Source organism: Hevea brasiliensis, chromosome 7 (genome assembly GCF_030052815.1).
Source record: "Hevea brasiliensis isolate MT/VB/25A 57/8 chromosome 7, ASM3005281v1, whole genome shotgun sequence".
In the NCBI taxonomy this organism is placed as follows: Eukaryota; Viridiplantae; Streptophyta; class Magnoliopsida; order Malpighiales; family Euphorbiaceae; genus Hevea; species Hevea brasiliensis.
This window is the reverse complement of record NC_079499.1, coordinates 100,714,263-100,731,426: the sequence shown is the minus strand read 5'-3', so window position 1 is coordinate 100,731,426 and position 17,164 is coordinate 100,714,263. Positions and strand designations below refer to the sequence as shown.

The following is a 17,164-nucleotide window of genomic DNA, read 5'->3' as shown; positions in this document are numbered from 1 at the left end:
ATAGATACCCTCTTTTGTTCTCACACATTTCATAAGACTTCTCTTGGAACACTATCATAAGCCTTCTCCAAATCAATAAAAACCATGTGTAGATCTTTCTTCACATCTCTATATTTCTCCATTAAGCTTCTAATGAGAAAGATCGCTTCCATAGTTGAACGACCGGGCATGAAACCAAATTGATTGAGAGAGATAGAAGTATCATGACGTAGTCGATGCTACACAACTCTCTCCCACAACTTCATAGTATGGCTCATGAGTTTAATTCCCCTATAGTTTGAGCAACTCTGTATGTCTCCCTTATTTTAAAAAATAGGTACTAAAATACTCTTCCTCCATTCATTAGGCATTTTCTTTGAGTTTAGAATCTTATTAAATAATTTAGTTAACCATGCCACTCTCATATCTCTCAAATACTTCCACACTTCAATTGGTATTTCATCGGGTCCACAGGCTGTACCCACTTTCATTCTCTTAAGTGATTCCTTTACTTCTAAAGATCTAATCCTTCTAGTATAATTTACATTCTTTTCTATTGTTCTATAATCTATATTCACGCTATTTCCATTTTGACTATTATTAAAGAGATCATTAAAATAATTTCTCCATCTTTCTTTAATGTCCTCATCTTTCACTAACACTTTTCCTTCTTTATCCTTAATGCACCTAACTTGATTGAGATCTTGACATTTCCTTTCTCTACTCCTTGCTAATCTATAAATATCTTTCTCCCCTTCTTTAGTTCCAAGTTTCTCATATAACTTTTCAAAGGCCTGTGCTCTTGCTTGACTAACTACCTTTTTTGCCTCTTTCTTTGCTATCTTGTATTGTTCATATGCCTCATTATTATCACATTTAGGTAATTTCTTATATCATTCCCTTTTTCTCTTCACTGCCTTTTGTACTTCCTCATTCCACCACCATCTCTCTTTTGAGGGTGGTCCATGTCCTTTAGACTAAGTTCCAAGTACTTTTCTAGCTACTTCTCTAATCTTTGATGCCATCTGTATCCACATATCATTGGCCTCCATATCTAACTTCCATACTTCGGACTCGAGAAGCTCATTTTTGAACTTCACTTGCTTTGCTCCTTTGAACTCCCACCACTTTGTTCGAGCTACACTATTTCTTTTGACCTTACTTGAATTGTTCCTAAACTTGACATCCAAGACCACCAACCTATGTTGACTTGTTAAAGCCTCTCCTGGAATGACCTTTCAATCCTTGCATAGAGCTCTATTTGTCTTCCTGGTTAAGAGAAAGTCGATTTGGCTTCTATGTTGCCCACTTTTGAAAGTCACTAAATGTGATTCTCTTTTTATAAAGTAGGTATTTGCTAGTATTAGGTCGTATACCATAGCAAAATCCAGGATGTTTTTTCCCTCCTCATTTCAACTGCCAAAACCAAAACCTCCATGAACATTCTCATAACCTTGTCTATCACTTCCTACATGTCCATTCAAATCTCCCCTAATAAAAACATTCTCTTCATTCGATATACTTTGCATTAAATCATCCATATCTTCCCAAAACATTTGTTTACTCTCACTGTCTAGTCCTATTTATGGGGCATAAGCACTAACTATATTTATCGTTTCTCCTTCTAGTACTAACTTTACTAGTATAATTCTATCTCCTACTAGTATAATTTTAATCTTTTAAAATAAATAATTAAAATTTATTTGATAATTATAATTGATACTTCAACTCCGTTCTCATCAAATCACATTGACAAACTCCCCTATTCGCTAAATTAATTGTTCTAGTTACTGAAAACCCCTCGGATGGCAACATTTTTTTTATATTTTGCAGACACCAAATCTACAACTCCTCAATTGATAATGTAGAGAAACTTGCTGAAATCACATCGGAAGCAAACTTGCAATGAAATTATAGTCCATATTAGCATCAAGAAAAGCTTCATTATACAAAAAGCGGCTACACAAAAAGGCAAATTTGAAATGAAACGAAGGGTGAAAGAGGAGATCTTCTCACATGAGCAACCAATCATATGTCAATTCATTTTTAATTCATAATTGCTACAGTGAAGGAAAACATCAAAACTAGCCCAAGAAAACGAATTGCATGCTTCGAATGCATTGTGGAAATCTGCCACCCTCATCTTCCACCAGATAGCTCAATAGCATCCTGGTTATATGATGAATCTTCTCCCCAGTCAAATCTTCTCTGCAGCCTTTCATATTCTTGCCTGCGTGTAACCTCAACATGCTGCCACTCTTCCCATCTCTCAGCCAGACCCTCTCCTTCCAGCATTCGCACAACCTCTGACATTGCTGGACGGTCTTCTGGTGATGCTTGGGTACAGAGTAATGCAACTTGGATCATCATCTCCACTTCCTGAATGTCGTAATGTTTATGAAGGTTGCGATCTACAATAGCATCCAGTCTTTTTTCCCTCTCCAGCTTTTTGACCTTCATAAGCAAATACATGAGGAGCAGAACAATCAGCAAACAAGAACATGGAAGATTGTGAAACATGAAAGTTAAAATAATAACTAGAAACCAGGATGACAAGTCAATGGCACATCATACTCCAAACTAAGGTTAGGTTCTTATCTCATCAAGCATTTATCATGTAAATAACTACATAAATATAGGTAGGAAACAGAGAAGATTCATGCAGAGAAACCAAAATAATAACGTGTTGAAATGTTAGTGATTATCTCACATGGTCGAGCAACAAGACATCATCCTCCTCTTCCAACCGTGAAAAGTCAATTGCCCGTTGACCTGTTACAAGCTCTAGAAGCATAATCCCATAACCAAAAACATCCGTTCTTTCAGATGACTTCCCAGTAGATAAGTACTCAGGAGCTATGTGGCCCATTGTCCCACGAACTTGAGTTGTCACATTAGTCTTCCTTACATCCACCAACTTCGCCAGGCCAAAGTCACCAACAACTGCTTCAAAATCTTCATCTAATAGTACATTAGCAGCCTTAACATCCCGATGAATAATCTTAGGATTGCAATGTTCATGAAGGTACTCCAGTCCACGTGCTGCACCTAATGCCACTCTTTTTCTTGTTTCCCAACCTAAAACAGGCTCCTCAGGTTTACGTTCTGCACCCAAGATCTAAAATGTGTCACACACCAGAGAGGCTGCTATAAATTTTATTGGACAATAATCTTTACAGACCATTGAATTGCATTTCCTATATCCAACAATAAAGGTAAAATGTGAAAGATGTGCACAAGATTCATCACACAGGCATCACATTGTTAAAAATATTAAAAATTCAATAATATTCCAGGCTCCAGCTTTCAGGGGGGAAAAAAAGAGCATATATAAATTCAATGCTATTTTGGTGTTCAATGGGGCTTGCTAATGATTGTCCTAGATAGGTCAGCACTAAAACTAGTTTTAACTATATTAGACGGCCCAGTTAAATTTACATTCCTGTATTCAAACATCTAATCTCCACTAATAATCCACCCTCCCAAAAATATGGATTCAACAGTGATTTTTGTTGCTGCTACCACATAATAATGAACACCATAGAATGCCATATGAAGTTGACAGGAAATTTATAACATGCTCTAAAATTATCTATTTCAGCAGCCACAGGCTCTTTACACTGGAGGCTTGTAACATGAAGCATTGTTCATAGTGAGACTCAAAAGCAAATTTCATAAAATTTCTCTTGCACATCTTCGATAAATACATTATCAAAAAAGAATTTTAGCCAAAATTTAATTACAGAAAACAAAAGGATTCTTTAATCTCCTTGAATCAGGTTATAACAGGCATGTCAAACAGCCGTCCTCAATTTGCTAGATACAGATGATCCACCCACTCCACAGTCCACCCTTCTAAACCCACACTGCCTTACTAGGGACTGACCATATATTGCATTATGAATATGGTTGCCATATGCTTACAGAAGTATATAAAATTAGCAACAACTGTGATACAAAAAAAAAAAAAAAAACCCAACTATTAGAATCTTTATTCAAATATCTGGTACGAATAACTAATACCTCTTAGACGATAAGCCACACTTAAATTTGGCATAAATGGATACACCAAAAGCCGCTCTGATGGTGTAGTGCAAAACCCTATCAGCCGTAGTAGATTCCTGTGAACAGCTACACTTATCATCTCCACTTCACGTTGGAAAGCTGCATCTCCTCCTGGACTTTCAAAATCAGTCAAACGTTTAACAGCCACTTTTGTGTTATCTTGAAGCACTCCTTTATAAACTTTTCCAAAACCCCCTTGTCCAAGAATATTTTTCTCATTGAAGCTGTCTGTTGCCAGCTGTAATTCCCGATATGCAAATCTTTTCAATTGACCAAAAGCAATTCGTCGGTCAACTTCACCTGAGCACAAGAAAGACGTTCAATGAAATTGAATATTAATATTTTAATGAAATTTTCACAAATGTGCAATTCATTTTTAAAGTTTGTTAAATTATCCTACAGCATTACACATCAAATTAATGGGACACTGAGTACAAGGAAGAAATTCAAAAAAAAAATCCAGCTAAAATAAACAGGTTAGAATTTTAATCTACTCCACTGAAAACCTGAAAAAGTAGGTGAATCCAATCTACATGCAAGGGATGTTACAGGCCAAAAGCCTAAAACATTCATGAAAGAATTGTTTAAAGAAAAAGGGCAAATTATCACAACCAAAAAAAGAAACAAACTATAATCATTTTCTTCATGTTAAGGGAAATATTGCAGACACAGTGTTCAGTCTCTCTCTCTCTCTCTCTCTCTCTCTCATCAAGAAAACCATTTGCATTATGCACAAGAAAACTCTGACCAGGTACATACTAAGAGGCACTTACTGCTCAACATAAGTTGGTGGTCTTGGATGTGAGAATTTACAGATTAGCTGGAAAGAATCAAAGAATTGAATATTGTTGGAATTCCAAGCCAAATAGAATTAGGTTTACAATTAAATAGGAAGTTAAAATTAATTATAAGTTTAAGTTAAGTTTATTTAGGAAGAAATTGAAAAAAAAAAAAGTTTTGCCGTTAAATTCAGTAATCACCTAATTATAGCTGACGTAGGAAACTAAGTCTAAATTGGACTTCTTGTTCGTCTTCTAGTGGCCTATAAAAGACAAAGGCCATAAGGTCATAGCGAAGTAGGCTCATAAAGTGTGGAATGCAATCCATTGAGAGGACTTGTGAGAGTGGAGAGTTGCGATTTAGTCCATTGAAGTGTGAGCATTTTTTGAGTGTTGTGTGAGGTAATTTGTGAGTGATTTGTGGGTGAGAAAAATAATTTGTTATAATTATTTTTTTCTTTTATTAGTGGATTTATTGGTAGAGTAAGCTTAAATCGAACAATGTTAAATTTTGTGTTCTTTATTTTGTATGAGTGTTATTTTCAAAACACATATACAAGAGCAAGGCGGTGGAATTTAAAAGGAGAAAAGAAACTGAGATTCAAGGTTGAGCTCCTAAAGCACTGAACATGGAATTTTGACACAAACAAATACCTGCGGACAAAGATGGAAACTGAAACAAGGAACAGGGCAATAGAGGTGCTAGATGAGTTAAAAGGCAATGGACTACCTTCAAAAGAGGTTTGCTTGTGGAATGAAGAAATGCAAAGGGCAATCAAGACTAAAGCATGTTTGGATGGAGTGCATGAAGGTTTTTTAAAATAATGAAAGGTAAGGTATCAAAATCTCCCAACCCGCCAAATTGGTGGATTGAAAAAGTGAGGTTTTTGAAAGTTTTGAAACCTCCAAAAACCTTACCTCCTTTGATAAACTTCTTTCCAAACAAACCCACTACTTTAAAAACTCATACCTTACAACTCAACTCAACTAAGCCTTTATCCCAAAAATTTGGGGTCGGCTATATGGATTCGCTTTTTCCACTCTGAACAATTTTGGGTTAAATCCTCAGAAATGTGTAATGCTTCTAAGTCATGCTGTACTACTCTCCTCCAAGTCAATTTAGGTCTACCCCTTTTTTTCTTTCTATCCTCTAGCCTAATGTGCTCTACTTGTCTAACTGGAGCCTCCGTATGTCTACGCTTCACATGACCAAACCACCTCAATCTCCCTTCTCTCAACTTATCTTCAATTGGCACCACTCCTACCTTTTCTCTAATACTTTCATTACGGACTTTATCTAGTCTAGTATGGCCACTCATCCACCTTAACATTCTCATCTCTGCAACTCTTATCTTAGATGCGTAGGACTCTTTCAAAGGCCCAACACTCACTACCATATAGCATAGCCGGTCGTATGGTCATGCGGTAAAATTTTCCTTTTAATTTATTGGGAATCTTACGATCACATAAAACTCCGTGGCACGTCTCCACTTCAACCATCCGGCTTTAATCCTATGTCTAACATCCTCCTCACATCCCACATCTACTTGAAGGAACGAGCCTAGATATTTAAAGTGATTACTTTGGGACAGTGCCACTCCATTCAAACTAACTCCTTACCTATCACAAGTTTGGCCTTCACTGAACTTTCAATGCATGTATTATGTCTTCGTTCTACTTAACTTAAAACCCTTTGACTCTAGAGTACTTCTCCAAAGTTCTAGCTTCCTATTGACTCCTTCTCGTGTCTCATCTATCAGAACAATATCATCCGCAAACATCATGCACCAAGGAATACTCTCTTGTATATGTTTCGTCAGTTCATCTAAAACTAATGTAAAAAGGTAAGGGCTTATGGCTGATCCTTGGTGTAATCCAATTGAGATCGGAAAATCTCGTGTCCCCTCCCACTGTGCGCACAATAGTAGTTGCTCCTTCATACATATCTTTCAATACTTGTATATACCTAATAGATACCCTCTTTTGTTCTAACGCATTCCATAAGACCTCTCTTGGAACACTATCATAAGCCTTCTCCAAATCAATAAAAACCATGTGTAGATCTTTCTTCCCATCTCTATATTTCTCCATCAAGCTTCTAATGAGAAAGATCGCTTCCATAGTTGAACGACTGGGCATGAAACCAAATTGATTGAGAGAGATAGAAGTATCATGACGTAGTCGATGCTCCACAACTCTCTCCCACAACTTCATAGTATGGCTCATGAGTTTAATTCCCCTATAGTTTGAGCAACTCTGTATGTCTCCCTTATTTTTAAAAATAGGTACTAAAATACTCTTCCTCCATTCATCAGGCATTTTCTTTGAGTTTAGAATCTTATTAAATAATTTAGTTAACCATGCCACTCCTATATCTCCCAAATACTTCCACACTTCAATTGGTATTTCATCGGGTCCACAGGCTTTACCTACTTTCATTCTCTTAAGTGCTTCCTTTACTTCTAAAGATCTAATCCTTCTAGTATAATTTACATTCTTTTCTATTGTTCTATAATCTATATTCACGCTATTTCCATTTTGACTATTATTAAAGAGATCATTAAAATAATTTCTCCATCTTTCTTTAATGTCCTCATCTTTCACCAACACTTTTCCTTCTTTATCCTTAATGCACCTAACTTGATTGAGATCTTGACATTTCCTTTCTCTACTCCTTGCTAATCTATAAATATCTTTCTCCCCTTCTTTAGTTCCAAGTTTCTCATATAACTTTTCAAAGGCCTGTGCTCTTGCTTGGCTAACTGCCTTTTTTGCCTCTTTCTTTGCTATCTTGTACTGTTCATATGCCTCATTATTATCACATTTAGGTAATTTCTTATACCATTCCCTTTTTCTCTTCACTGCCTTTTGTACTTCCTCATTCCACCACCATCTCTCTTTTGAGGGTGGTCCATGTCCTTTAGACTCCCCAAGTACTTTTCTAGCTACTTCTCTAATCTTTGATGCCATCTGTATCCACATATCATTGGCCTCCATATCTAGCTTCCATACTTCAGACTCAAGAAGCTCATTTTTGAACTTCACTTGCTTTTACTCCATTGAACTCCCACCACTTTGTTCGAGCTACACTATTTCTTCTGACCTTACTTGAATTGTTCCTAAACTTGACATTCAAGACCACCAACCTATGTTGACTTGTTAAAGCTTCTCCTGGAATGACCTTGCAATCCTTGCATAGAGCTCTATTTGTCTTCCTGGTTAAGAGGAAGTCGATTTGGCTTCTATGTTGCCCACTTTTGAAAGTCACTAAATGTGACTCTCTTTTTATAAAGTAGGTATTTGCTAGTATTAGGTCGTATGCCATAGCAAAATCCATGATGCTTTTTCCCTCCTCATTTCGACTGCCAAAACCAAAACCTCCATGAACATTCTCATAACCTTGCCTATCACTTCCTACATGTCCATTCAAATCTCCACCAATGAAAACATTCTCTTCATTCGGTATGCTTTGCATTAAATCATCCATATCTTCCCAAAACCTTTGTTTACTCTCCTTTGTCTAGTCCTATTTGTGGGGCATAAGCACTAACTATATTTATAGTTTCTCCGTCAAGTACAAGATTTACTAGAATAATTATATCTACTACACTTTTCACATGACTACTCTGCGTCTTTCAATGGCCAGTCTCTGAATATACCCACACCCTTCTTGTTTCTCTCATTTCCGGTAAACCACAATTTGTACCCTGAATTACCCACTTCCTTACTTTTCTCTCCTACCCATTTAGTCTCCTGAATGCAAGCAATATTCACCCTTCTCCTTTCCAAGGTATCCACAAGCTCCATTAATTTTCCTGTAAGTGATCCAACATTCCAAGTACCAACCCTGATCCTCCTCCTATCCTGCTCCTTCCTAATTGGTCTCCTTCTATGATATCTTCTATTATTTTCTATGTCTATCTTGTGTTCTGTTCCACTATTTGTTCTATTATCTGTCTTATGGACTAACTTATTTACCCACACCCGTCCATGATGTGGGAACCCTTGCTCACTTAACACCACACCCTGGCGCCGGCATGGCGCGTCGCTTTCGGTGAACGCCCTACACCCTTGCATATTTATCACTACACCCGGGCTCCGATGTAGCGCGTCGTTAGTAGAGGACGCCCCAACGTTTATATCATTTGAATCCATATCATAGGGTGTGACGAAATTTTTACGCTGGTTGTCACCTACCGCAACCCTCCTCCTTTATCCGGACTTGTTAAAAACTCATACCTTACCTCCAAAAATTTCCTCCCAAACATACTGTAAAAGGAAATGGTACAAGAGGCTGCCTAAATGCGACAAAGGAGATTCATATGATCAATGTAACAGCTGAAAAGGAAGCAAAGGTGGCACTGACTATTTTTGACATTCTTTTGAATTGCAAAAATGGCATGGCAATGGAGACAAATTTTCAATTAAAAAGTCATTTATTTGTAATTGGTCCCCTTCATGCACTATCAGAAAGAAAAAAAAATGTAAACTAAAATGGATGGATAGTGCTGGTATAATAGGTGAGATGGGATTAAATAAGATTTGGATTAACTGAGATAAGTATGGTTTTGATGTTTTTATGGTTTAGATGTTTTGAGCAAAGACATATTGATGATGATAATGATGAGAAACAGTTTCACTTATGAAGGTGTAGCACGCTGGATTTTGTAGACGTGCCAACATACAGCAATATTTTATAAAATACGTCTATCTGTGTCATGTCAGTGCATGTGTTTTCACATGCATCACTGAGGCATCGAAATTGATTTTAATTTTTTTTAAAATAAAAATTTCTGCTGCTCAATAGGTTAATATAAAAATACAAGAGTAAACAGGTTTTCTCATTGGAATTTTAGAGCTCCTAGATAGGCTACTTCTCATGTTTATGCACATAGTATCAATCAGTGGCTGTCATTCATTTAGTTTTCTACATGCCAAAAAATAACTCAAACCTGCAACATCCACAAACACTTCACGTTTGTAACCTTTGTGTCTACCCTTGCAAACAAAAAAGAGAAGTCCTCCAAAAAGAAGAAGAATTATAGTTCCTCCAACAACTCCAACTATAATACCAATCTTTGGCTTATTTGAAGCACCTGCCAACAGAGAAAAGGATAAGCATGCGCTGCTAAAAAAAGAAAATTTCAATGGTTGTAGTTCAGTTTAGCTACCTGAATCACTACTATCAGATTCACAGGGTTTGGGAAAGTTTGCACCACAATTTAAGCGATTTCCAGTGAAACTGTTACAAGTGAACCCAAATAAAATTTAAATTAAATGCCTACAACCAATGCCACAAAGGGAGAGAGAGAGAGAAAGAGAGAGAGAGAGAGAGAGAGAATAAATGGGCAGAAAAATATAAAACAAATTAACAATTCATAAGCAGAGCCATTGTGCATGCCAAAAAAGGAGGCAGTAACTATTATATATACTGTTGTTCATACTTGTATTTTGGAATTTGGAACAGATGCTCAGGAATTTGACCACTGAGATCATTTGAATCGAGTAGACTGCAAAGAAAATTTCAACCATGCCATTAAAAACTTGTAAAGCTGCCCATGAATGCAAACATTTTATCTTTTAACACTCAGTCTTATAGAAAAATGTTGGATCATCTTGTAAACCTGCCCAGGAATAAAAATATTAAAGCAAGTTGCAAATTTGTCACTTACATATTAATCAACTTTTGGAGACCAGAAAGTGATTCAGGGATAGCTCCAGTGAGGTTGTTTTGACTCAAAGTCCTGTTTGCATAATATTAAAAAACACACACCTCTAATGATGAATTTATAATGAACACAGATATATTACAAAGCTCAAAACATAAGTAAAACATAGATGACGTCACTTACAAAAATTGAAGACTTTTAAGATTGCCAAGGGAAGACGGTATCTCGCCACTTAAACGATTATTTCCCAAATCTAAGCTGGATAAACTCGACAAATTTCCAAACTCTTTGGGTATCTCACCAGTTAAGCCATTTCCTTTCAATGTTCTGCATGCAATGCACCCTATATATATTAGCACTTTACTTGTGAACAACTGCTTGAATTTCTTTTTCAACTAAGAGAACAACCCAAAGGCATGTAACTAAAAGCTCTATGACACGTGAACAACACAGATGGTCAATCAAGACAAAGACCACAAAACATTTGTAACAAAACATTTCACAAAACAAATATGAAACTACGAGAAGCTTCAAGTTGCAATATGAAAACAGTTTCTATATCTGCTGATAAAAATTATTATATAGTCTTAAGACTGGAAAATAGCCTAACAAAGTTAAATGCATCAAGCTATAAAACTAAAAACTGAAAACTATATTCTCATTGTTGCAACATTCTGCATACGTACAGTGTAGTAAGAGCCTTCAGAATTCCTATTTTAGGAGATAAGGTTCCAGAACAGTTCATGCCAGATAATGTTCTGCAAACAAGAGAAACATATGAGCAAGTACCGAATAGTTGAGAAGTTATGCAATTAAAGTACATAGTATTGTGTTGAATTATGTTATAAAAGTATTATCGTGTAGCAATGTTCAAAGAGCTAAAACTGCTTCAAAGAAGACATACACAGAAGTGACTTGATTACTAGGGTCACAGATAACATTTGACCAAGTGCATGGGTTGACTTGATTTGGATTCCAATCTGATAACTGATTGGCTGGAGCACCCATCGAAAGCTTCAATTGATATAGTGCATCCCCTGAAACCACAGATATGAACATTTACCATCTAATCAAGAAACCACCCCATATTTATTCAATCAGTACGAAAATGTAAACTTATGGACATTGGACAGTGCAAAAAGAATAATTATATATATATTTTAAAAGAGCTCAACCAATCAATACATTCTCATGTATGTTCATTATATCCATCTAATCATTAAGATAACATTTTATACTACCAATGCAGGATGTGGATCATTACATTCTCCTTTTCTTTCCCATATGGACTACAGATAAACAAATACAAATGCAAATCACCCTAGGGCAACATTTTAAATTGGGTTCATAATATCAAGTTGTCACAACCAAAGTATAACAGTCGCAACCCACACTATAACAAAATTTTTAACATCGTTATGTCACACCTTAATCTATGCTCAATCATTCTTTCCCAAGATTTTAAAACTCACAAGATTGTACCTATGAAACTTTAGATATCAAATTTATTCTTATAAATAAGAACAAGAATGCTCTCTCTACACTGATCAATCATCTTCTTTGTTTATAGTATCTTTTATGATAGTTCAGGCAATCATACGATACCCACCTACACGGCTACACCAAGCACTTTCAAACTTCTACATGGCTTCCATAAGGCTTTTTCTCTTTTACTTCAAAGAATCTAATCCTCCATAAACAATTAACATTCATTGTCACCTTTTAGCTGGGGTAGTAAGATCTCCAAAGTCAAAAGTCATCTAAGTTGATAACATTTTGTCAAAATTCTTTCTTCAACTTTCATTGAACTTGTCTTCTCCAAGAAAGATCTTGTCAACCTCACCCTTAACACAATTATTCAAGCCAATTTGTTCATATCTCCTCCCCTTCTCATGTCCCAAGAACTCTATATAGCTTTGAAAAGAATTTAGCTTTCATGAATATATTTTCGGCATCCCCCTTAGCAAACACTTGAATATTGAGCAAGTGGTATTTTGATCAATGGTTTCTGCTCAACCTTACATTTTAGGTGCTTTTATAGGAAATAGAAAATATTCAATTCCAGACATCTTATTCCCACAAAGCATCTTCATGCCATCTAAATGATTTATCATTTAATCCAGTATATAAAACTCCTTCCTCTATTTTAAAGCACCTAGTTCTGGGAAAGTACTAAATTGGTAAAGTTCAAAAGTAAGTTACAAAAACCCATGAGGATTGACCTAATACAGATTTCAGTCCCCCCATGTTCAGAATCAAACCCTTTTGATCCCTGAGTTCTATAAAAGTGAACACTTAGTTCTTTTATAGACCATACAATGTGTTTACAAGAAGAACATTGATTTTAACTTATTTTCAGCCAATTTAGGACCAATGTGTTTGCCTCTTTTAAAAATAGAAGACCAAAACTGTTTGACTTTAAAAGAAGGAGAATCAAACCTCAAGGGATTTTTCTATAATTTTCCCTAAGTTCAATCTCTTCAGACCAAAAAAGATTTTAAAAAAGCGGTTTTAGTTTTTTTTAGCTTTCTAAGATAAAACTTCTGCATACCAGGCAAACTCTCACTGAAAAGAAATATTATCAAGTCAAATGGCTTTAGAACCAAGCATACACAAAATTTTTTTGAAAAAGTGAGAAAGAAACAGAGAGAAATATTGATATTCACCAGAATCTGATTCACTTTGTCCATTATTTCCTAGAAATATCAAAATTACACATCAAGTGAAAAGCCTCTAAACGTGAGAACAGTTGCTACTCTCAGAATACCAAATAAGGACCATTATACCTTGCAAATCAGACAACACAAAAGAATGTAAGAGTGCCAGTAATAAAGCTCCAAAAAGCAGTTCCATCTTCAATGACATCAACTTGAGTCAACAATGCACGGAAACACATGAACCCGAATGAAGATATGATTGAAGTCCATCTGTGAAAAAACATCCACACTTTAAATTATAAATGTATATCATGACACACCAACAAATTGAAAGAAAATAATATAGACATAAAAGCAGCAAAAAGTGCCTAGCTGCAATATACATAGATAGGAAGAAAACATGTTTCTGCATGCTTGCATGCATGTGCATGTATGCTGATAGCATTCCCTACTAGCTGCTACTTTTGTTCACAGGGACAAACAAGATGATAATATTCTTAAATATACTTCCAGATGGAAGTTAAAATCCCTGGATTTGAATATAAGCTTTTAGCTCAAATTGTATAAATATTAAATAGCTAACTTCTAAAGAAGAGGCGAAAAACATGCTTTGACCTAACCTTGTATTTTTAACTTCTAAAGAGGGGAAAAACAAGCTTTGACCTAATCTTATAGAGTGCATTTGAAATTGCACCCTTTTTTTAACCTGTATTTCAAATTCATCCTCAATCAAATTTTCATCCATATCCATGACCTAATTTCCATTCATGAATCTAGGCAATTAAAGAAAGCTGGAAATATATATATATGCATGCTAAATCTCGTTCAAGGAATTTAAAGTTTTAAACTAAATATCCCATCCTTTCATTCCTCCACACAATTTACAAAGCTTAGACAATCAAATTAATGGTATACATTATTTGACATTTAAAAAACAGGGGAAAAAGGTCCACTGCCATCATTTCATTTTTAGGACATTTTCCAAGTACATTAGAGGTTAGTTTGCAAAGTTCATTGCATATAAATCCTGCATGTCATTCCATGTTCTTAGTATTTCTGAGTAATCATTCCCACTAGCAACAGGCTTACTCCCAATATGAAAAGAAGAAAATTCTCCAATCATTTAAAAATTGTGTAGTCGAGTCAATACAAAAATAGGAATTGGATCCTTGAGACTTTCAAGAATACCAAATGGAGTAAAGAATAGTTGACTAACAAAGAAGATTGCATCTAAGTCAATGATTTTGCTCTCATGTTGTAGGATAGTTATAATGGAATTTTAACAAGTTTCATAGAAAATTCAAGCAAACTATTATTGCCATCAAATCTTCCTCTACTTTCAGGGGAAAATGCAAAGCCCCATCCCAATACAATTCTAAGCCACCGCTAAACATCCGTCAATATAGATTTAGCAATTAAAACCAAACAATTAAAGCCAAAACATAAATCAATAGCAACACACACAGCAATAAGTAGAGAAACACGAAACGCACAACAGGAAAATACTTCAAAAAGAAAAGTAGGTAAAGAGGAAAAAAATGCACAAACTTGCAATAACTAAAAAAAGCATTCACGGACAATTTCAACCAATCTCAATCATTCCATTTGGTAGCTAAAACTTAATTGAAAAGCTAAAAATCATAGCTCTTTTCCTGTTCTCCACATTTTCTCAGAAACCAAACACTGCCAGAAGCTTGAAAATTGAAATCAAGACCAAACAAACCAAACCCAAATAAATAAATAAATCAAGAAGCACATGAGAAGGAACTTCAATGAACACAAGGTACCTTTTTTAGGAGAAAATTCAGGCTGGAGGAAAAAGAGAAGGAATTTCCATGAGGCAAAAGTACATAAATGGGTTGGATTGTTTGATTGGCTTAGAAGAAGCGAATCAGAGTTGGGGCTTTTTGGAGGGATTGAGCTGGCTTGCTAACTAAAGTGTGCTTTGGGTCATTGTCTGCTTCTCTGTGTTGTTAAACAGTCAAAGAAAATCAAAAGTGAAACCTATGTCTTTCTGCTTTCTTCTTTTTCTTCCCTTTGTTTCCCTGTGTTGGGTTCTGTTTTTGGCTTCTCTGATATCTCGCGTTTTGTTGTGTCATTAAAATATTAAACCATCAAATGGATTTTACTTGAAGGAAAATTTTGAGATTATTAGTTTATTACAGCCTGTCTTTCAATTGACTTCCAAACACTGTCTTATGACTGTCTTCCAAACACTGCCTTTGCCGTTTTAAGAGGGATGTCTTTTGTACGTTATTGTGCATCAGTTAATGCTAAATTCTCTCTCTTTTTTTGAATGCTCACTCTCAATATTTAAATGTTAATTAATATGATGGTTTATAATTTAGTGTTTAAAATATAATAAATAATAATTTAATTTTTTTATTAAAAAAATAAATAAATTTTTAATATATTTATATTAATAAAATAATTTTTTAATTTATTTTGTAATAAAATGACACTTAAGATTTCACTATATTAGCAAAAGATGATTATTTTATCTTTCTTCGTAAAAGACATAAAACAGAAAATTAAAAACAGAAAATTATTCTCTCTCTCTCTCTCTCTCTCTCTCTCTATATATATATATATATATATCTTCCTTTGATTTGTTGAATGTCATGTCAGCAAAGAGTAAGAGAATTCATTTCGTATCACACTTCTTATTAGTGTGAAATTTCTTGAATCTATAATAAAAATTAGGAATATTCATAAAATTAATTCTAAATTATTGTTTAATTCTTAAATTGTAATTAAATTATATTTATATTTTATCTTTTCATTTTATAAATATTTTTACGTGGAATTCTCAATATGCAAAAAAGTGGATTAATTATTTAGTGTTTGTTAAAGATTATGCTAATCAGAAATGAAACAATAAGCAATAAAAATTAAAATTAATGCAAAATTTTCATATCACTTTTGGATTTTATTTCTTTTAAAATAATTAAAAAATCAATATTTATTTTAAATATAAGAATTGATTAAAAAAATTAAGTAAATTAAATTCAGTTTTAGTTAGAGCATTTGAATTATGATTCTCAATAATTCAGATTTTCAATAATTTTAATTTGATCCATTTGATACATCAATTTATTTAAAAATAAAAATAAAATTTATGTCAATATTATCATAATTAAGCTGTTGTTATGATTTTGAATAGTTTAATTTTCAATATTTTCAATTTAATTATATGTAATTTAATCCGTCAATTTCTTTAAAATTAAGAAAAAAATAAAATAGATCTCTATCTCTCTAAGATTTAAACTCCATTTATTTTGTAAAAAATATTTTCATCACAATTTTTGCTTTTTTAGCATTTGAATTATTTAAAAAATAGGTCAATTTAAAATATTTTTTTGATTAAAGAGAAAATCAAGTTATTTTGAAAGAAAATAATTTTTTTTTAATTTTAACAATCTTATTAAAATATAAAAACGCTTATATATACATAATATAAAACACATATTATTAATTTAACATTATAACTAAATAATTATTTTTATGATAAATATTCTTTTAAAAATAATTTTCATAAAAAACATTTTATATATATAAGTTATTTTTGTTTTAGGGAGCCTTAAAATGTGATAAAATTGACATTTTCAAATTGCAATTAAAATTAAATTAAATTACTAATAAAACTTGAGATACAAAACTAAAATTATAATAAGATAATTATTATATATGTTTAATCAATTTTATAAATATTTTTATAAAAATTACTTAATTTTAATTTATTTTATAAAATTTATTAAACTTTAATTTAATTTCATAAAGATAACTGTAATTAAAAATTAAAAAATTTTAAATAAACTTATTGATCCATCAATTATTTTATAAATAAAATTATTTAATTAATAATTATTACTAATAAAAAATAAAAAAATTTAAAGTCAAGGTACATCATAAAAGTTAGAATATAGTACTAAAACTATAATTGAGTGATTATTTTATTTTATTTTATTAAATTAATAAAGTAAAATAAGTTAATATAAAAATAAGATTAAATTGA

General features: G+C 33.5%; 1 protein-coding gene across 2 annotated transcripts; it reads right to left on the bottom strand.

The window, feature by feature from the left end:
* Nucleotides 1-1,879: 1,879 nt before the first annotated feature.
* LOC131169255 (probable LRR receptor-like serine/threonine-protein kinase At5g10290) lies at nt 1,880-15,243 on the bottom strand. 2 transcript variants are annotated; one of them, XM_058150319.1, is made up of 12 exons: nt 14,937-15,243; nt 13,279-13,419; nt 11,397-11,529; nt 11,179-11,250; nt 10,676-10,819; nt 10,496-10,567; nt 10,268-10,333; nt 9,995-10,065; nt 9,776-9,919; nt 4,003-4,344; nt 2,690-3,084; nt 1,880-2,433 (listed from the first exon to the last, which is right to left on the bottom strand). In XM_058150319.1, the coding sequence occupies exons 2-12, from the start codon at nt 13,355-13,357 to the stop codon at nt 2,119-2,121; spliced, it is 1,833 nt and encodes a 610-aa protein (XP_058006302.1). In that variant the 5' UTR covers nt 13,358-13,419; nt 14,937-15,243; the 3' UTR covers nt 1,880-2,118. The 2 variants fall into 2 exon arrangements, with proteins under 2 accessions (XP_058006302.1, XP_058006301.1); XM_058150318.1 differs by lacking the exon at nt 14,937-15,243 and adding an exon at nt 14,698-14,886.
* Between the last annotated feature and the right edge of the window lie 1,921 nt (nt 15,244-17,164).

Bases quoted from the DNA above. Each gene is read 5' to 3' on its own strand.
- LOC131169255 (XM_058150319.1), bottom strand. From the start codon at position 13,357: ATGTCATTGAAGATGGAACTGCTTTTTGGAGCTTTATTACTGGCACTC. The intron at 11,530-13,278 runs GTATAATGGTCC...CTGTGGTTTCAG, and splicing joins TGTGTTGTCTGATTTGCAAG to GGGATGCACTATATCAATTG. The intron at 11,251-11,396 runs GTATGTCTTCTT...TCTTGTTTGCAG, and splicing joins AGTAATCAAGTCACTTCTGT to AACATTATCTGGCATGAACT.